This window comes from Citrus sinensis, chromosome 8, assembly GCF_022201045.2.
Source record: "Citrus sinensis cultivar Valencia sweet orange chromosome 8, DVS_A1.0, whole genome shotgun sequence".
NCBI lineage: Eukaryota > Viridiplantae > Streptophyta > Magnoliopsida > Sapindales > Rutaceae > Citrus > Citrus sinensis.
Window position 1 is genome coordinate 17,489,259 of NC_068563.1, and position 20,754 is coordinate 17,510,012.

Genomic DNA, 20,754 nt, shown 5'->3' on the forward strand with positions numbered 1-20,754 from the left:
GTCCATATTTTCTGGATTGCTTGAATTCTACAGAGTTCCAAGTGCACACACCCAAAAGTTCACATTTTATGAAATGCAAATATCTTCACACAAGACTCACTCCAGATATTTATAATTGAAGTTAGAAATGGAGAATTTCACATGCAATGAATGGAGAATCATTATTCAAAAATGCAGATTTTCAATCCCTTAAAACAATAAATTAGATCTTTCATCAATTTAACCCAACAATACAACAGTAAATTAAAGGTTTTATTAATTTATCACCACATTAAATGTTAGTGCTTCAAACCCATTATTAAAAAATTATAGAGAAAACAAAGGAAACCAAACACGCTCTTTAACTTTCAGCTTTTTATCTCTACAACAATGTTTCTTTAACATGCTTAAGAAAACATGCAAAGAACCTCAAAGCTCAAATTTTAAAGTAAATAAATAAAAAGATAAACACATGTACCAAGCACATTTGCCTAAAAAGTAAAAACCTTTTTCTCTTTTGCCCTTTTTTTCATTACTCTCAAAGCTTCTAACTTCCAAACAAAGTTTTAAGTTTAATAAAAAAAACACAATAAAAGAAAGAAAAGAATATGAAGAAAAGGTAGAATAAGTTTAAAAAATTAAATCAAACATTAAAAGAAAATTAAAAAAGAAAAGACAGCTTTTTCTTACACAATAAACCTTCAAAAGCGAATGTAAAAGCAGGGCTCACAATTGCTTTCACTTAAGTAAAGCGCTCTCATAGATACAGAGTTTTTTATAAGATGGCGTTTCAATTTTGTTGCATGTCAAACAAAAGAATTGCCACTTCTTACACATACAAAATGAGACATCGATTGTACTATATGGATGGGATAAAATATATGGGTTCTATTTTGGTGTCATTGAGTTCACTGTAAAAGGGACATTCATTATCCAAGCTCATCAAGTTTGTACACAAGTTAAGACCACTGCAAAAAAAGATGTTGTCTGTTAAATGGGTTCCTTGCAATTTTCAAGTCCCTCAGTTGCATTTAAAGGTAGAACCTCTCATAAATAAAAGCCTATAACAATTTTTATCCTTTTAGGCATTCTGTCAAACACTTGCTAGGCGTAACTCTGTAAAATATCACCATTTCATTCAAGAGCTTATCTTCAAGTGAACTCAAAATACAAATTCTCTAAGGAGGGAGAGAGAGAGAGGGAACCCAACATACTCAGTCGGGAGCTGAACCTCAGCGATCCCTATAGTCCACTGCGTAGAGCTTTCTTCTGAGTTTCTTTTATATACCTGATAAAAACAAGAAGTGTGAAATTTTAAGGCACAATAATAATATTCCTACATATAGAACTAAAATAGAACAATGTAGAACTACCAACACAACCACTCGTAAAGAATGCAAAGAACAAGATAATTAGAATTTACGAGGACACCTTTTTTTTAAATGACTAAATAAAACACACTAGTAGGCATCACTAAAATAGTTACAGAAAATTATCACTAAAACACCTTTTTTGTTATTTCAGCCTCTTCGATGCCCAAATCGACGCCATTTTCGCTGCCTTGTTTGCCTTGAAGTACGACGACATTAGAATGGTTGTAACGGAGACGGGACGGCCATCTAAGGGGACGAGAATGAGATTGGTGCAAGCATCGAAAACATTGCTGCGTACAATGGAAATCTCGATCGCAGAAATCGAAGAGCAGCAGGGGAGCGGCGGCAACAACTTAACAAGTAGCGTGTTTAATTAAGGTAGATTTAGGGTTCACTTTTTCATTTTATACTTTAGAAATTATATAGTGTAATTGTTCACATATTAAGTAATAAATTATAAGTCGACACGTGGCTAGTAAAAAATAATAATTTGTGATAAAAAATAATTCTATCATAAAACCATCATTAATTCATGAAAAATATAATTTTATCACAAACTCATCATTAATCCATGATAAAAAATAATTCTATCATAAAACCATCATTAATCCGTGATAGAAAATAATTTTATCACAAAGCCATCATTAATTCATGATAGATTGAAAATTATGTCACAAATCTATCATCATTTGATGATATACCCAGAATCTGTCATAAGTTGCCTGTCATCTATTAGCAGTTTTCTTGTAGTGTGTAACTAATACGTACACAAATCCAAAAAATGGTGGAAATGGACCTAAGAAATCAATTCCCTAACAATCAAATATTTCAATCTCCAGTATGGGATTTAAGGGCATCATGTTTCTTTTAGTAATTGATCCCAATTTTTGATAGTTTTCACAAGTTTTGCAAAATTCATGTCTTTGAATATGGTAGGCTAATAAAATCCACATTGTAAAATTTTATCTGTAGTTTTTCTTGAAGAAAAATGTCCACCACATGCTTCAAAATAACAAAAATTAATGATACTACTTACCTCGTTATCAGGAATGCATCTTCGAAAGATTTAATCAGAGCAATATTTGAACAAGGATCCTCCCAATAAATTTTTTTTACTTCAACCAAAAATTTCTTCTTTTATTGAGTATTCCATTGCAAAGGCATTTTACTTGTAACAAGGAAATTAACAATGTTAGCATATCATGGTATTGAAGTAACAGAAAATAAAAATTCATTCAGGAAGGAGTCATTGATAGGTGTTATGTCAGTGCCGAATTCAGATGTGAGCCTTGATAAATGATCAACAATGACATTTTCGGCACCTTTTTTATCTTTGATGGTTAGGTCAAATTCTTGAAGTAACAAAATCCAACGAATTAGTCTTGGTTTGGCATCCTGTTTAGTCATCAAATATCTCATAGCAGCGTGGTCAGTAAAAACAATAGTTTTAAAACCAAGCAAATATGAACAAAATGTGTTTAATGCAAACACCACAGCAAGCCATTCTTTTTCAGATGTCGAATAATTCATTTGAGTAGTGTTCAAAGTATTACTCGCATAATAAATCACAAACGGCTTACCATCCCTCATTTGTCCTAAAATAGCACCAACAGCAAAGTCATTTGCATCACACATTAATTGAAAAGGTAAAGACCAATCAGGAGATTACATAATAGGTGTAGATGTCAAAAGACAAATTATTTTCTCAAAAGATTTTTCACAATCATCAGTCCATTCAAATGGTGCATCTTTTAATAAGAGGTTACAAAGTGGTTTAGATATGGCAATAAAGTTTTTTATAAACCTCCTATAAAATCTTGCATATCCTAAAAAGGATCGCACATCTCTAACTATTTTTTGTTGGTAATTTAGATATGACTTCAATTTTTGCTTTGTCAACTTCAATTCCTTTAATAGATACAGCATGACATAAAACAATTCCAGGAGTAACCATCATCAAAAGAATTCCAACTCAACATGAATTCTTTTTCAACACATCTTTTTAAAAAAATTTCCAAATTATCAAGGCAATCATCAAAAGAATTCCCAAACATAGTCAAATCATCCATAAGATCTCTAAACAATGTTCAACCATATCACTGAAAATACTTTGCATGCATCTTTGAAATGTTGCAGGAGCATTACAAAGTCCAAATGGCATTCTTTTAAATGCAATTGTTCCAAAGGGACATGTAAATGTGGTCTTTTCTTGATCTTCAAGTGCTATGGGAATTTTATAATAACCTGAATATCCATCTAAAAAGTAGTAGTAGGGATGTCCAGTTACTCTTTCTAAGATTTGGTTAAAAAATGGTAATGGAAAATGATCTTTTCTAGTGGCTTCATTTAACTTTCTATAATCAATGCACATGCGCCAACTAGACGTAACTCGTGTTGGAATTAATTCACCTTTTTCATTTTTAATAACAGTGATTCTAGATTTTTTAGGCACTACTTGATATGACTTACCCACCTACTATCAGAGATAGGTTAAATAATTCATGCACCAAGTAATTTAAAAACTTCTATTTTTACTACTTCTTTCATGTGTTAGTTTAATCTTCTTTGAGGTTGTTGACAAGTTTTAGCATTTTCTTCCAAATTGATTATATGTGTACAAATTAAGGGGTTATGTCATTTAATATCATTTAAAGTCCATCCAATTGCATTTTTATACTTTTTAAGAACAAATAGTAACTCGTTGGTCGCTTGATAGGGTAGAAGAAATCACAATAGGATAAGTTTGTTCTTGTCCAAAATAAGCATACTTCAATCCCTCCGGCAAAGGTTTTAATTCCAATTTTAGTGCTTCTTGTTGTTTGGTCTTTTTAATGATTTCAAGCTTGTCAAAATTTGGTTTTTCATTATCATTTTGTAAAGTCTGAGCAGAATCAAGCAACAAATTTATATTAGAAGTATCATGTTCAAGTTGCTTATTTGATTCAATTGAATTAACCAAACAAATATCACTAAGTTCAGAAAAATTCCATTTTTGAATATTCTCCTCTATACAAGATTCAAGCAATTCCTTTTGTTCATCAATTTTATCTTCATTCTCATTTTCTTCATTAGGTTGCCTACACATGTTAAAAACAATAAATTCCAAGGTCATATTTCCGAACGGCAAATTAATTAAATCATTCCTACAATAAATCAAAGAATTAGCAGTTGCTAAAAATGGTCGACCCAAAATTACAGGAATTGGTTTATAATTATTCACAATAGATCTAGTTTCTAAGATTATAACATCCACAGGGTATATGAATTTATCAACTTTTACTAAAACATCTTCCATTATTCTTTTTGGTACTTTAATTGATCTATGATAACTCTATGAAATGAGAAATATTATGGCAATTCTAGACTTAAATCAAGATCACTTAGAGAGTAAATGATGTGTTTTTATTGCATTTTTGTTAAGCTTTGCATAAACATTCATTTTAGTTTAGTCTTAATAAGTTTTGCTTGATTTAAAGTAATTGGGGCTCAAATCATGTGCATAATTGCAGGTTTCCAGAAGCTTATAATTCATGGAAGGGATGTTGATGCAGTAGGTTGGCAAAAAGGAAGAAGAATATGGCCACAAAAAAGGTGAAACAAAACCTGGAGCAGTGCAGTGTTATAGCCATTGCTGGAGCAACCATTGCTGTAGCAACCCTGGAATAACGACAGAGAAAACTTAGCACGGGATATCTATAGAATTACGATCTATAGTTTCCTAATCTGACTCATGCGTGCCCTATGCTTTTGTTTACCCTAGTTTTCAGTTATAAAAAGGGGCGCTCATCACATAAAACAGCGACAAGGAATTAACATCGGAGAAATCGAGAGGAAAAGAAGAAAACAATCAAAATTCAAGAGAACCAAGTCTGCATCAGTGAAGAATCTGGTAGAGTTATTTTGATTCAATCTTCATCGTTCTCTACTTGTTCTTTTCTTTACTCTTTGATTGAACCGATGTATTTCGAGACCAATATTTTGTTGTTTGTTTTTCTTTTTCAAAGTATGAACTGAACTTGCTTGTAGTTGAGTGACAAACAATCTAAATGGGTATTTGACTGTTCTTATTAGTTGTTGTACGATTGCTGTAGCATGTTACTCTAATAGCTATTATTGTAACTATTATTTCGGTTGACCACTTATTTAATGGTTCTAGCTAAGATAGAGCCGCAAAAGGGCATGTCTTAGTGGATATTATTGGAGTAATACTTGATCTTAATTTGAGTTTCCTGGATTAAGTTTTTCTTGAATCCCAAAGGGCTATACTTAAAGTTAAGATTTATGAAGAACTAGACATAGTCATTCACCTTGTAGGGTAGAGAGAGTAGATGTTCGTAATGCCATACCTTAGGTAGAATAGCAACTAGTCACTATTAGGACACTTAAGGATATGAGAAGTCCAACAGGCGACAGCTGAGGATGCGAAATGATTCTACCCAGTGCTGTAGGAATTACTGTAGCAACTGGTGTTAATTTGATGAAAAGCAGTCAACCCATGAAGAGAGTTTGATCATTCAGCTACTTCATTCTCATTTGATTCTTTTACGCAATTTATCTAATCTATTTCATTACTGCAATTATTTGTTTTATTTTCTTACAATTGTTAATTTCGATACTAATCAACTTTAACTAGGTTCATCGTGAAATAAAGGTAGATTACACTATTGTGATTGCTGTAGCATTTCTAGTAACATCAGTCCATGTGGAGACGATCTAGAATATTCATCACTTTATTACTTGTTGTTTACACTTGCACATTGGCATCAATAGCAATTGAGTAAAAATTCACCTACAAGTTTTTGGCACCGTTGTCGGGGATTGATTGTTTATTTTTGAAGTGTGAAGTAAATCTTGATAGTGCCAACTTGATCTAATTTGTTCTATTTATTGACAAATTAACACTTGCATGCGCAAAGACAGATCTATGTATTCCAATTTGATCCCGAGATTGAAAGGACTGTAAGGAGACTGCGAAGAGAATAAAGAATTTGAAACACTGTTTCATACATGGATAATCTGCAAGATGTGGGAAACTTGGACCCTCACGGGCCACTACAACATGTCAACATTCAAAAGGAGCAAAATGAGCATGTTAATCAGAGACAGCCTGGCAACAACAATATCATTTATGTGGCAGATACAGAGACAGGGCTATCAGAGATTATGTTGTGTTAACTCCTCAAGTTGTACATCCTGGAATAGTCAGACCTGAAGTGGAAGCAGCAAACTTTGAACTGAAGCCAGTGATGTTTCAAATGTTGCAAACAATGGGTCAATTCAATGGACTACCAACAGAAGATCCTCACCTCCATCTTAGGTTGTTCTTGGAAGTGAGTGATGCTTTTAAAATTGCTGGAGCAATACAAGATGCTTTAAGATTAAGGCTTTTTCCTTACTCCTTAAGAGATCGAGCAAGAGCATGGTTGAACTCATTACCATCTGATTCTATCACTACATGGAATGAATTGGCTGATAAATTCTTAATGAAATATTTTCCACCAACCTAAAATGCAAAATTGCGGAATGAGATCACTTCTTTTCATCAACTTGAAGATGAAAGTTTGTATAAGGCTTGGGAGAGATTTAAAGAACTGCTTAGAAGGTGTCCTCATCATGGCATTCCTTGTTGCATACAGTTGGAAACTTTCTACAATGGGTTGAATCCAAGTACGAGATTGATGGTTGATGCTTCAGCAAATGGAGCTTTGTTATCTAAATCTTACACTGAAGCTTATGAAATTTTGGAGAGAATTGCCAATAATAACTATCAGTAGCCATCAACTAGACAGACAGTAGAAAGAGAAGTAGCAGGGGTACATAATATAGATGCAATTACAGCATTATCAGTACAAGTAACCTCATTAACTAACATGGTGAAAGCCATGACTTCTGCTCCAGCAGCAGTAAAGTAAGTTGCTAAACTGTCTTGCGTGTATTACGGTGAAGAACATGTATTTGACAACTGTCCTGGAAATCCAGCATCAGTAAACTATGTGGATAATTTCAACCGACAGCCTCAAATCAACCCGTACTCAAATACTTACAACCATGGATGGAAACAACACCCAAATTTCTCATGGAGCAATCAAAATCGAAATTCTCCAGCATTGAGTAGACAGAGCAGAAATATTCAACCACCTGGTTTTCATCAGCAGAATCAAGGGCAAAAATACACCAGCCATGATCCTCTTATTTCATTAGAAACACTTATTAAGGAATACATTGCGAAGAATGAAGCAATTGTGAAAAGTCAAATTGTATCTCTAAGAAACCTGGAAAACCAAATTGGACAGCTTGCCACAGCAATGAGTAGCAGATCTCAGGGAAGCTTGCCCAGCAACACAGAAGATCCAAGAAGAGAGGGAAATGAACACTGCAAAGTAATCAACTTAAGATCTGGAAAGAATGTTGATATCCCTATTGATGTGACTAGAAAAAAGTTGGAACTCAATTCCTTACAAGAACCACCTCAAGATGAGAGCATGTTACAGCAACCCAGCCATCAAAATACTGGTGTTAGTGGTCAAGCTGCAGCAACTATGGAAGGGAATCAACCAATAAATGCTTAAGAAGAAGTTGTAATACCAGTGGTAACAACTTGCAATAAACCAAATAAGTAGATATTGGTACCTCCTGAAGTTACCCAGCAATTTATGCATCCACCTCATTTCCCACAGAGATTTCAAAAACAAAAACAAGACAACCAGTTTAGTAAATTCTTGAAAGTGCTGAAGTAATTACACATCAACATACCTTTTGTGGAAGCATTTGAGCAAATGCCTAATTATGTGAAATTTCTAAAAGACATCCTGGCAAGAAAGAGAATGCTGGGAGAATTTGAAACTACTGCTTTAACACAGGAAAGTAGTCATATGCTCCAAAGTAAGATTCCTCAAAAATTGAAGGATCTAGGAAGTTTCACAATACCATGTTCCATTGGAACTAGGTACAATGGCAAAGCACTCTGTGATTTAGGAGTTAGCATTAATCTGATGTCATTATCTATATTTAAGCAATTGGGAGTAGAAGAATGCAGGCCAACAACAGTCACTCTACAATTAGCTGACATATCTCATGCATATCCTGAAGGAAAAATTGAGGATGTACTGGTGAAGGTTGACAAATTCATCTTTCCAATGGACTTCATTGTATTAGACTTTGAGGCTGATAAAAAGGTACCCATTATACTTGGAAGACCTTTCCTAGCAACCGGGAAAACTCTTATAGATGTGCAAAAATGAGAGCTAACAATGAGGGTGAATGACCAACAAGTCACATTCAATGTATTAGAGGCTATGAAGAACCCTGATGAGGCAAAAGATTGCAATTTCCTTAATGATGTGGATTTTATTGTAGCAGACAGAATCAACAGATGCTGCAGTAATGAGGTCATCAAAGTTGTCACCTTTGAGAACTTTGAAGAAAAAGATGTTGCAATAAACCAGATAGATTGGATGGAAGGAAGGCAATCTAATAGACATAGCAGATTTGTTGAACATCTAAATCTTTTAGACAGGAAAGTAAAGACAACTTTACCATCTATTGAATCACCTCCTATTCTTGAATTAAAATTGTTACCCTCACATTTGAAATATGCTTATCTTGGTCAAAACAACACACTCCCTATAATCAGTTCCTCTACTTTGGATGCAGGTTAAGAACAGAGCCCGGTAGATGTGCTTAGGAAATACAGAAAAGCAATTGGATGGACCATGGCAGACATTAAAGAGATCAGCCCATCCATATGCATGCATAAAATTCTGTTAGAATACTGCTACAGCAATTCAGTGGAGCAACAGAGAAGGCTAAACCTCATTATGAAGGAAGTTGTGAAAAAGAAATCAACAAATGGTTGGATGCTTAAATCATATACCCGATATCAGATAGTTCATGGGTGAGCCCAGTTCAATGTGTTCCAAAGAATGGAGGAATAACAGTGATAGAAAATGAGAAGAATGAACTTATTCCTACAAGAACAGTGACTGGATGGAGGGTATTTATGGATTACAGAAAGCTCAACAAAGCCACTCGAAAGAATCACTTCCCACTTCCATTCATAGATCAAATATTGGACAAACTTGTTGTAAAACAATACTATTGTTTCCTAGATGGGTATTCAGGCTACAACTAAATTGCTATAGCTCCAGAGTATTAGGAAAAGACTACATTTACCTGTCCTTATGGAACTTTTGCCTTCAGAAGGATGACCTTTGGTTTGTGCAATGCTGCAGTAACTTTTCAGAGATGTATGATGTCTATTTTTTCAGATATAGTGGAGCAAACATTGGAAGTCTTCATGGATGGTTTCTCAGTCTTTGGAGACACATATACTGATTGTTTACACAACTTGGAAGAAGTTCTTAAAAGGTGAAAAATGACTAACTTAGTACTCAATTGGGAAAAATGCCACTTTATGGTGCAAAAAGGCATAGTGTTGGGTCATAAGGTGTCCAAGAATGGCATAGAGGTAGATAAAACAAATATAGAAGTGATAGATAAACTGTCACTTCCCACTTCAATCAAAGGGATTAGAAGTTTTTTAGGTCATGCTGGATTTTACAGAAGATTCATAAAAGACTTTTCTAAGGTAGCTAAACCACTATGCTCATTGCTAGAACATGACAAGTCTTTTCATTTTGATAAAGACTGTCTTCAAGCCCTTGGAGAATTAAAGAAAGCTTTGATCACTGCACCAGTGGTTATATCACCAGATTGGACTCTACCATTTGAATTGATGTGTGATGCCAGTGACCATTCTATTGGGGTAGTGTTGGGGTAGAGGAATGATAAGATTTTCCACTCTATATACTATGCCAGCAAGACTCTCACTCAAACTCAGATTAATTACACCATTACAGAGAAAGAGTTGCTGGCAGTAGTATTTGCTTTCGATAAGTTTCAAGCTTACTTGGTGGGTACTAAAGTGACAGTGTACACAAACCATGCAACCATCAAGTACCTAATCTAAAACAATGATGCTAAACCGAGATTAATAAGATGGATTTTATTGCTTCAGGAGTTTGATTTGGAAATTAAAGATAGAAAGGGGACTGAGAATCAAGTAGCAGATCATCTGTTTAGGCTAGAAGCAGACACAAGCACATTGACAAAAAAGACATCACTGAAACTTTTCATGATGAACAACTGTTAGTAATACAGCAAGCACAGATGTTGCAATAATCAGGATCTCCATGGTATGCAGATTTTGCTAATTACTTAGTAAATGGATTGCTACCACCTGAGTTGAAGTTTTAACAGAAAAAAAAAATTTCTTCATGATGTTAGAAGCTACCAGTGGGATGACCCATACTTGTATAAGTTATGCTCAGATCAAGTAATACGAAGATGGCTTCAGAGGAAGAAATTCCTCATATACTAGAATCTTACCATGTTACTGCATATAGAGGACATTTTGGTGGTCACAGAACAGCTGCTAAGGTTCTGCAATCAGGTTATTACTGGCCTTCCATTTTTAAAGATACTTATGAGTTTGCTAAATGTTGTGACAAGTGTCAAAGGACAGGAAACATAACTCAAAGACATGAAATGTCATTGACGAACATTCTGGAAGTGGAGATTTTTTATGTATGGGGAATAGACTTCATGGGTCCTTTTCCACCATCCTTTGGGAACTTTTATATCCTGGTTTTTGTGGATTATGTCTCCAAATGGGTAGAAGCTGCAGCATTACCTATCAATGATGCTAGAGCAGTAGTGAACTTCCTTCAGAAAAATATCTTTTCCAGGTTTGGCACTCCACGAGCAATTATTAATGATGAAGGTACTCATTTCTGCAACAAAGTATTTGCTGCAGCTATAGTAAAATATGGAGTCAGGCATAAAGTAGCAACAGCATATCACCCACAATCCAATGGTTAGGAAGAAGTGTCTAATAGAGAGATTAAGAAGATTCTAGAAAAAGTGGTGAACCCATCAAGAAATGACTGGTCCTTGCGCTTACATGACTCCCTATGGGCTACAGAACAGCATACAAAACACCACTTGGCATGTCTCCCTACCGAATTGTGTATGGGAAAGCTTGTCACTTGCCACTCGAGCTAGAGCACAAAGCATATTGGGCGCTGAAGCAATTAAATTGGGATATACATGCTGCAGCAGAGCAAATGAAGCTTCAACTATGTGAGCTTGATGAATTACGCATGTTCTCATATGAAAATGTAAGAATTTATAAAGAGAGAACAAAACACTGGCATGAAAAACATATCCAACACAGGAAATTAATCCCTGGTCAACTAGTGTTGCTCCATAATACGAGGTTAAGACTATTTCCAGGGAAACCGAAATCTCGATGGTCTGGACCCTTCAAGCTACTTAGAATCTACCCTCATAGGGCTGTTGATCTCCGAGATGAAAAGACAAGTCAGGAATTCAAAGTCAATGGGCACAGAGTTAAGCATTACATGCATTCAGCTGCATATTGTTCAAAGACGGTCTTACTACTTAAAGAACCAAGTTTGTGAGCACTCAAGGAAGGTCAGGCTGAAGGACCTTAAATCAAGCGCTCAATGGGAGGCAACCCATTGCGGAGGCAGTCACTTCAATTGAGATGGATCCTCCTTGGTTTTGTTAAATACTATTTATTTTATTTTATTTTATTTTATTTTATTTTTATTATTTATTTTTATTTCCTTTATTTAGGATTGTTTAACTTTTATTTTTTTGTTATATATATATATATATATATATATATATATATATATATATATATATATATTCTGTGCCAAGTCACGCACTTATTGAAGTTGGATTCAATACTAACAATTGGGACTGTAATGTTAACAGAGTACATAGGCAAGCCACATGTCAGCAGCTATTTGAGGAGAGTATGTAACTGTTGCTAGAGCAAACAATTGGGTGCTGCAGCAAACAATATTACTGTTAGAGTAACTTAATCATGGAGCCCCTCACTTACCGTTGGAGATAATATGTGATAGATGGGTAGATGGATTTGGATAGAAATTGAGGAAGATTATCTCTTAAATTAATACACTAATTTCTCTTACCTATTTTTATGGGATATGTTTAATGAATTTAAAAAATATTCTTCCCTAATTTATCTTTTTTTACCGAATTTGTTTTCATTTAATTCCACCTATATAAGGGCATCACTGTGCATATTGACCTTTAACACTATTTTCTCTCCCTTTCGCAGTTACAACTCCAGTACTCCATAAGCTCTTCTTCTCATTTTACTCTTGGGCATGTTACCATCGAATTCTTACTGCTATCGCAATGCCAAGGTACAAAAGGACAGCCAGCCGACTAAAAGATCCCTCAAGATTCCAAAATTACCATGCAGAAGAAAAATATGAGGAATTCATTGAACCGCGAAAGATTCTGGAGGAAAACGGGTTTCAATTCCCACCTTAACCCACAGGAATTGTGCAATCATTATACAATGCTGCAGCAAAGCGCGGGTGGCTAGAGTTTTGTAACCACCCTAGAGACCCTGTGTTGTTATTAGTAAAAGAATTTTACACTAATTTGGTAAGCCCTGGTTAGCACAATATTTGGGTAAGAAACTCGCTTGTTCCATTAGATTCTCGAGTTATAAATGCTTTCTATAATTTACCTGCTGAAATTAATTGCTGAGTATGCCAAGTTGCTTGACAAAGTAACCCTGCAAAGATGGAATAAAATTTTCACGACACTTACAGTAGAGGGTGCATCTTGGGCTAATGAGGAAGGGCGTGTAATTAATAGGATAGATTTAAAACCCATTACTAAGGTGTGGGTGAAATTTTTGAAATCCAGACTTATGCCAACCACCCACACCACTACTATTTCACAAAAAAGGTTGGTACTGTTGTATGTTATTGTTAGAGGGCTTCCCATAGATGTGGGAAGCATTATCGAAAAAGAAATTCGGGATTGTGCCATGAAAAACCACAAAGCAGCTGCCTTGTTATTTCCTTCACTCATCACTAGCATCTGTGTGTTATCGAGAGTTTGTCTTGATGCAAAAGATGAGCATGTCAAAAATGATGGTGCCCTTACTACACGCACCATCGAGAGAATTGCTGGTGAAGTTGCTGGAGCCCCATCTGAACCAGCCGCAGTAACAGGGGTGAGAAGAGCTATTAGGTTAGAACAGAGAATCCAAGCACTGAGCACCAGCATCACTCAATGTGCTGAAGCTCAGCAAAGGGAAAACAATCGATTTTGGAGCTATTTACAGCACGTGGAAAGCCATCTACACCAATTTGATGTATCTATGAAAAATATCCACCGAAATTTCCCTAATTTATTACTCCAGCAATACAATTTTGATACCAACACTGCAGAGGCTCCAACAGAAGTCAGTGAAAAAGCTACTGACACAGATGAACCAGAAGAGAAAGCTACAGCAGAACCACAAGCAGAGGCCGAATCGGATGATGATGACCAGTCAGACCAGCCAAAAGAAGAGAATGTTAAGTTTGTAACTGACAGTTTCCCCACAGAGGCAGAGGAAGAGCCTGAGAAAGAACTCGAGGAACCCCCAGTCAGGACCTCTTCCAAGTCCAGAAAAAAGCACATCATACAAGAAGAGAAAGATGAACCTCCAGAGGAGCCTCACATTCTAGTCATTCCTCGAAAGGGCAAGGAAAACGTAATCACCCCTCCTGCCTTTGATGATGAAGCTGAGCAAATTGACACAGAGCTGAAAGGTGCAGCAGCCAGAGTCACTCGTACACCCACAGAGACAAAGCAGCTGCTGGATATCATTGCCGCCATCACAGTTGAGGGACATGCAACTGACAACCCAGCTCCAACTCCTCCACAACAAACTACCAGCAAACTTATTCATGCTAGTCCTACAGGAACCAGCAAAAGAAAGGGAGGAACTTCTGAAAGCGTTGCTGCAGCAGCCTCACTAGAACTAAAAAGGACCAGATCTGTTTACACCAAGCAGGTTGCCCCAACTGCAACTCCTCCCACTAGCCCGTTACCGAAAAAGAAAAAGACGTTGCCAACTACCTCACCACAAGAATCCCCTAACGATAGGCTGCGAAGTGCATCCAAAAAGCGCTGAAGTCACTGCACCATACTGCAGCAAGTCCCCAATAATAGGGGAGTACCCTACCTGCTAGTTTTTTTTTTTATTTCTTTTTCTTTTTCCTCACTTCTGAAAAACTTTTCTTGCATCTAGTTTCAAATTTCGGATTCATTCTGCATGTTCTTTTATATGTATGCATGTTTAATTTATGGGGTACTATCACAAACACAACACCTCTCAAGTTTGGGGGGGTTGTGTTTTCGAGTGCATATGTTTATGCTTGTGTTATGGGTTATGTGAAGCTCTGTTATCTAATATTTGTGTATGGATTTGAAAACCTAATAAAGATACATTGAGTGTTATTTAGTGTTTATGAGAATGCCAAATAGAGATAGTTATAGATAGAGGGTGAAATTATGTCCTAACACTTAGACTTTGGTTGAGTTTTATGAGAGTGTTGTAGCAAAGCCAAGAAAACTAAAAGGAGTAGAAAATATCTCAAGTTTGGGGGAAAATCTAGTTGAACTGTGCTCATTATGAAATAAATTTGGCTCTAAAGGCTCAAGTTACTGAGTAACCAGGACAGAGTATGTACCCCATATGCAGACTTGAGTCCAAAGACAACAAGAGTTATGAGCAGTGTTGTAGCATCACTGTTCTAAAAAAAAGAGATAATAATAAGAGGAAGTCCTCTGTCTAGAATATTGAATAGACAGGTCTGTTCATGAGCCTCATGTTCAGTCTTGAGTTAAAATATATCTTTAGATAAGACTATGCTATGAATATTACTATAGCAACTCTGATCTGTGCATTAATTGAGTAATTGGGTGTCATCATTACAAGTGATCGACATTCACATGAAAAATAAATGTTACAGTGAAGAGGATTAGATGTTCTAAAAAAAATAGTTTGAGTATATGTGTGATTTCTGCTTCCCCATATACGAATATAATTGTGTTCTACCTCTGAATTACATGCAATATCTTGGTAATGTTGTAGCACCTCTAGAACTTGATCAAAGTGGCACACACACACTTTGGACAGAAGGAAGCTTAAGTCTAGAACAAAACTGCTATGGCTATTTTGCATGATTAAGATTGTGATCTGAGGGTGGAAGAATCCTTACAAATTTGATGACAAAACCAAGTTATTTGTTGCATGATTGTGTGCATGAAGTGTTAGTATGTTGTCATTACTTGAGGACAAGTAACGGTTTAAGTTTGGGGGTGTGATAACTCTATGAAATGAGAGTTATTATGGCAATTCTAAACTTAAATCAAGATCACTTAGAGAGTAAATGATGTATTTTTATTGCATTTTTGTTAAGTTTTGCATAATCATTCATGTTAGTTTAGTCTTAATAAGTTTTTCTTGATTTAAAGTAATTCGGGCTCAAATCATGTGCATAATTGCAGGTTTCCAGAAGCTTATAATTCATGGAAGGGATGTTAATGCAGTAGGTTGGCAAAAAGGAAGAAGAATATGGCCACAAAAGAAGTGAAACAAAACATGGAGCAGTGTAGTGTTATAGTCGTTGTTGGAGCAACCATTGTTGTATCAATCCTGGAACAACGACATAGAAAACTTAGCGCGGGATATCTGTAGAATTGTGATCTGCAATTTCCTAATCTGACTCATGCATGCCCTAAGCTTTTGTTTACCCTAGTTTTCAGTTATAAAAAAGAGGCACGCATCACATAAAACGGCGGCAAGGAATTAACATCGGAGAAATCGAGAAGAAAAGAAGAAAACAATCAGAATTCAAGAGAACTAAGTCTGCATCAGTGAAGAATCCAGCAGAGTTATTTGGATTCCATCTTCATTGTTCTCTACTTATTCTTTTCTTTACACTTTGATTGAATCGATGTATTTCGTGACCAATATTTTGCTGTTTGTTTTTCTTTTTCAAAGTATGAACTAAATTTACTTGTAGTTGAGTGACAAACAATGTAAATGGGTATTTGACTGTTCTTATGAGTTGTTGTACGATTGCTGTAGCATGTTACTCGAATAGCTATTATTATAACTGTTATTTCGATTGACTACCCATTTAATGGTTCTAGTTAAGATAGAGCCGCAAAAGGGTCTGTCTTAGTGGATATTATTAGAGTAATACTTGATCTTAATTTGAGTTTTCTGGATTAAGTTTTTCTTGAATCCCATAAGGACTATACTTGAAGTTAAGATTTATGAAGAACTAGACATAGTCATTCACCTTGTAGGGTAGAGAGAGTAGATGTTCGTAATGCCATACCTTAGGTAGAATAGCAACCGGTCATTGTTAGGACACTTAAGGGTATGAGAAGTCCAACATGCGACAGCTGAAGATGCGAAATGATTCTGCCCAGTGTTATAGGAATTGTTGTCGCAACTGGTATTAATTTGATGAAAAGCAGTCAACCCATGAAGAGAGTTTGATCATTCAGCTACTTCATTCTCATTTGATTCTTTTACGCAATTTATCTAATCTATTTCATTACTGCAATTATTTGTTTTATTTTCTTACAATTGTTAATTTCGGTACTAATCAACTTTAACTAGGTTCATCGTGAATAAAGGTAGATTGCACTATTGTGATTGCTGTAGCATTTCTAGTAACATCAGTCCCTGTGGAGACGATCTAGAATATTCATCACTTTATTACTTGTTGTGTACACTTGCACATTGGCATCAATAGCAATTGAGTAAAAATTCACCAATAATCTATCGGCGAGCAAAAGTGTAGTTGAAGTTGATTTTAACTCAACCAAGATTAAGTTGAAGATACACTGAATATGGAAGTAAATTAACACTAGCACCAAGGTCTAACAAAGCATGCTTCATTTTGTGATCTCCAATAATACAAGAAATAGTAGAATAACCAGAATCTTTATATATTTCAACTTATTATTAGTAGACAGAATGGTACTTACTTGTTCAACCATGAAAGCACTCTTTCTTACCTTCAATTTTCTCTTGACAGTGCATAATTCCTTTAAAAATTTGGCATATAAAAGTACCTGCTTGATTGCATCTAACAGAGAAATGTTAACATTCACTTACTTAAAGATTTCATAAATTTCAGAAGAGTGGTTTGATTTCCTTAGTTTATTTAATGCATATAGAAATGTTGGTTCAAATGGAACAATAGTTATTTCTTCACTAGGTATAAGTTTATTTAGTCCTTCCTTATCCTTTGAATTTTCATTATCTTTATCTTTACACGGTTTAAGAACAGGTCTATCAACAACCTTACCACTACGAAGAGTTATAATTGACTTAACTTGGTCCATGGGTGAATGTTGTTGAATCTTAGGATTTGGTTGTGGTTGAGCTGGAAATTTTCCTTTTTTTTTAATCGTGAGTGCAGCAGCAATTTTAGCAAGAGTATCTTTCAAATTAGAAAAGGTTTGTGCATTTTAATTGTTAATGGCATCTTGCTTCCTAATGAATGAATGCATTGTATCTTCCAAATTTTTCAAATGGTGGTGGAACATAAGGTGCATAAGGTTGAGCATTTTGAAAATTTTGTGGAGGTGGTGCTTGTGAAGATTATGCATTATTATTATTCCTCCAACTAAAATTTAGATGATTTCTCCAACCAAGTTTATAAATCTGTGAATATGGGTTTAGTTTATTAAAAGTGTTAATGGCATTAGCTTGATCATGCAAACATTCTTTAAGTGCAGGCAAAGTGGGACACTCTTCAGTAAAATGATCATTAGAACTACAAACATCATATGCAATTTCTTGAATAAATTTTACTTGATCACTCTTTTTATTCTCCAAAGCTTCAATCTTCCTAACTAGGGATGCAAATTTTGCTTGTAAATCATGATTTTCCCTAAGGTTATAGATTCCTCCACTAGATGGAGATGGTTGAGGTTTAGTTGTCGATTCAAAAGTTCCCAAAATTAGATATATTTAAGACATAATTAATAATCCCTAATATATTGCATAAACACAAATATAAATTATAATCTTAGCACAAAATGTTATTTTTTATCGCTTGATAATCAAACAATTTTTAATATTAATCAGTCATCTGTCTAGGATGTCGAGTAGTCAGGTATGTTCATGAACCTCATGTCCAACCTTGAGTAAAAAATGCCCAAAGATAAAGACCACTGTAACAGTATCTTGGATGTTATTGCTATAACAACTCTAATTTGTACATTAATGAAATAATTAGGTGTCATCAATACCCTAATAAATATTCACATGAAAAGTTGATGTCACATTAAAGGGTACCTTGTGAAAAAAAAATAAAAAATTGATTGCTATAGCACAGTTTGTAGCTTTTATAACTTGTGTTTCTCCAATGAATAAAAATGTCTTTATAGTTTTATCTTTAAGATGTATTGAGTGATTGAGTATTGCTACAGCAACTCGGAATTTGATCAGAATACACACACGCACATAGGATAGAATGAAACCTAAGTCTAGAACTGGATCTGCTATTGGTAACTTTATATGTTGAGAAAAAAATGTGAGGGTTGTTGATAAATCAAAACAATCTGGATGACAGAGCTAATTTATTTATTTATTTATTGCATGATTGTGTGTTTCAAGTGTTAGGTTTGTTGATATTACTTGAGGACAAGTAATGGGTTAAGTTTGGAGGTGTGATAATTCTATGAAATGAGAGTTATCATGGTGTTTTTATGCTTAAATCAACTGCATTTTAGTTCCATTTTGCATGGGTAGTCATTTAAGTTTAAATTTTATAAAATTCATGTGTTTATAGATTATTGTGTGCTCTGATTACATGCATAATTGTAAGTGACCCAAAAGCTCAAATTTCATGGATGGAACGTTGCAGCAGCATGCTTGAAGAGTTATAAAAGAACTTGGTCGCAATGGAATTAAAGTGAGTATGGAATAATGAAGATGTTAGAGCAATATACTATAGCACAATTGCTGCAACAACTCCTGCAGCAACGACAAACGAGATTTCCCGCGTTAAATGGAAGATTGCAAACTAAAATTTCTAAAAATAAGAGATTCACTGCTATACGTTTCTGGTAATCCTAATTTCGACTTATAAAAAGAGCACATTAGAAAGCAAAAGAGAGGGCCATCATTAGAGAAAAATAATTGAGAAACAACACAAGAGAAAACAGATATCAAGACAGAGAATTGAGGGCTGCAACAAAGGATTCAAGAAGAACATCGAGGGGATTCAATAGGACAAGTGGATTTCAACTCTTATTCTTGCTCTCTTGTTTTTTTATTGTTATGAAGACTTGTTTGATGGCCGAAACTATTTTGATTTTTGTTTTATCACAAGTTATGAACTAAAGTTACTTGTCATCGAGTGATAAACAATCTTTATAGTTAATTGACTGATTATATGTATTGATGTATATTTACTATAGTACGTTGTTTTGATAATACTTATTTCAATTCTCTATTTCGACTGACCACCCATTTAGTGATACTAGTTAAGAAATAGTCTCAAAAATGTCTGACTTAATGAACCATATCAGAACGATACTTGGTTTTAGATTGGATTTCCTGAGTTGAGTTTAACTTGATTCGAAAAGGGTCATGCTTAATTTAAAATTAGTGATGAACTAGACAAAAGGATTCACTTTGTAGGGTAATTAGAATCTAAAACGTGTAATGTTATATCTTATGTTAGCATAATAATTGGTCACTGTTAAGTTGCATCAAGATATAAGACATCCAACAAGCGACAGCTGAAGATACATAAGGATTCTGCCCAGTGCTGTATTAGATGCTCTAGCAACCAAACCAAAAATTAGAAAAATAGTCAAAACCATTAAGTGAGTTTAATCACTCAACTATTCCTTTCTCATTGGTTATATCATTGTGTTAACATGACAATTTATTTTATTGCATTTTACTTATTGTATTTTTATTTTTATTAGTTTTAGTTTCATAAATTGTTTTATTTTTAATTTAGAACAAAATTGCACTGATAAAGTTACTGTAGCAATTCATATAACATGAATTCTTATGGAGATGGTCTTGAATACTTATCACTATATTACTTATTGTGTATACTTGCACATTGACACCAATAGCATTAGATTGCCCACACCAATTGTACGAGAGAGATTGTGGATTTGATTTTGGGTGATGAGAATCGGATGAGAGAATGGATTTGAAAAAGGGAAGAAATTTTAGGGATTTTCCTTTTGAGAGAGCGAAGAAATCGTGTTAGTGAGTGAGAGGGGAAAAAAGGAATGAGAGAACTTTAGGAATTTTCTTTTGAGAACCAGCATCTCAATTGCTTTTCTTTTTCTATTTTTATTGAATATAAAATATCAACCGTTATACTCATTCTATTTTAATCTAATGGTTTGATTTAAATTTTCAGTATGCTGCCGGGACTTAGTGCTCGACATTATAATAATAGCCCAAATAAAATATTTTCTTTTTTAATTAGGGTAGAGT

The 20,754-nt window shown here is 34.8% G+C and overlaps 1 protein-coding gene and 1 non-coding gene across 2 annotated transcripts; one reads left to right on the plus strand and one right to left on the minus strand.

Moving 5' to 3' along the window:
* Positions 1–6,865: 6,865 nt before the first annotated feature.
* LOC112495681 (small nucleolar RNA R71) lies at positions 6,866–6,972 on the minus strand. Its single transcript, XR_003062010.2, has one exon. It is a non-coding gene; the product is annotated as a small nucleolar RNA R71 (small nucleolar RNA).
* Positions 6,973–8,128: 1,156 nt separating this feature from the next.
* Positions 8,129–8,593, plus strand: LOC107178198 (uncharacterized). Its single transcript, XM_015533081.2, has one exon. It carries the CDS (start codon positions 8,129–8,131, stop codon positions 8,591–8,593), a length of 465 nt encoding a protein of 154 aa, XP_015388567.2.
* The last annotated feature ends 12,161 nt before the right edge of the window (positions 8,594–20,754 follow it).

Excerpts from the sequence above, each read along its gene's own strand:
- LOC107178198 (XM_015533081.2), top strand. The coding sequence starts at position 8,129 with ATGCCTAATTATGTGAAATTTCTAAAAGACATCCTGGCAAGAAAGAGA.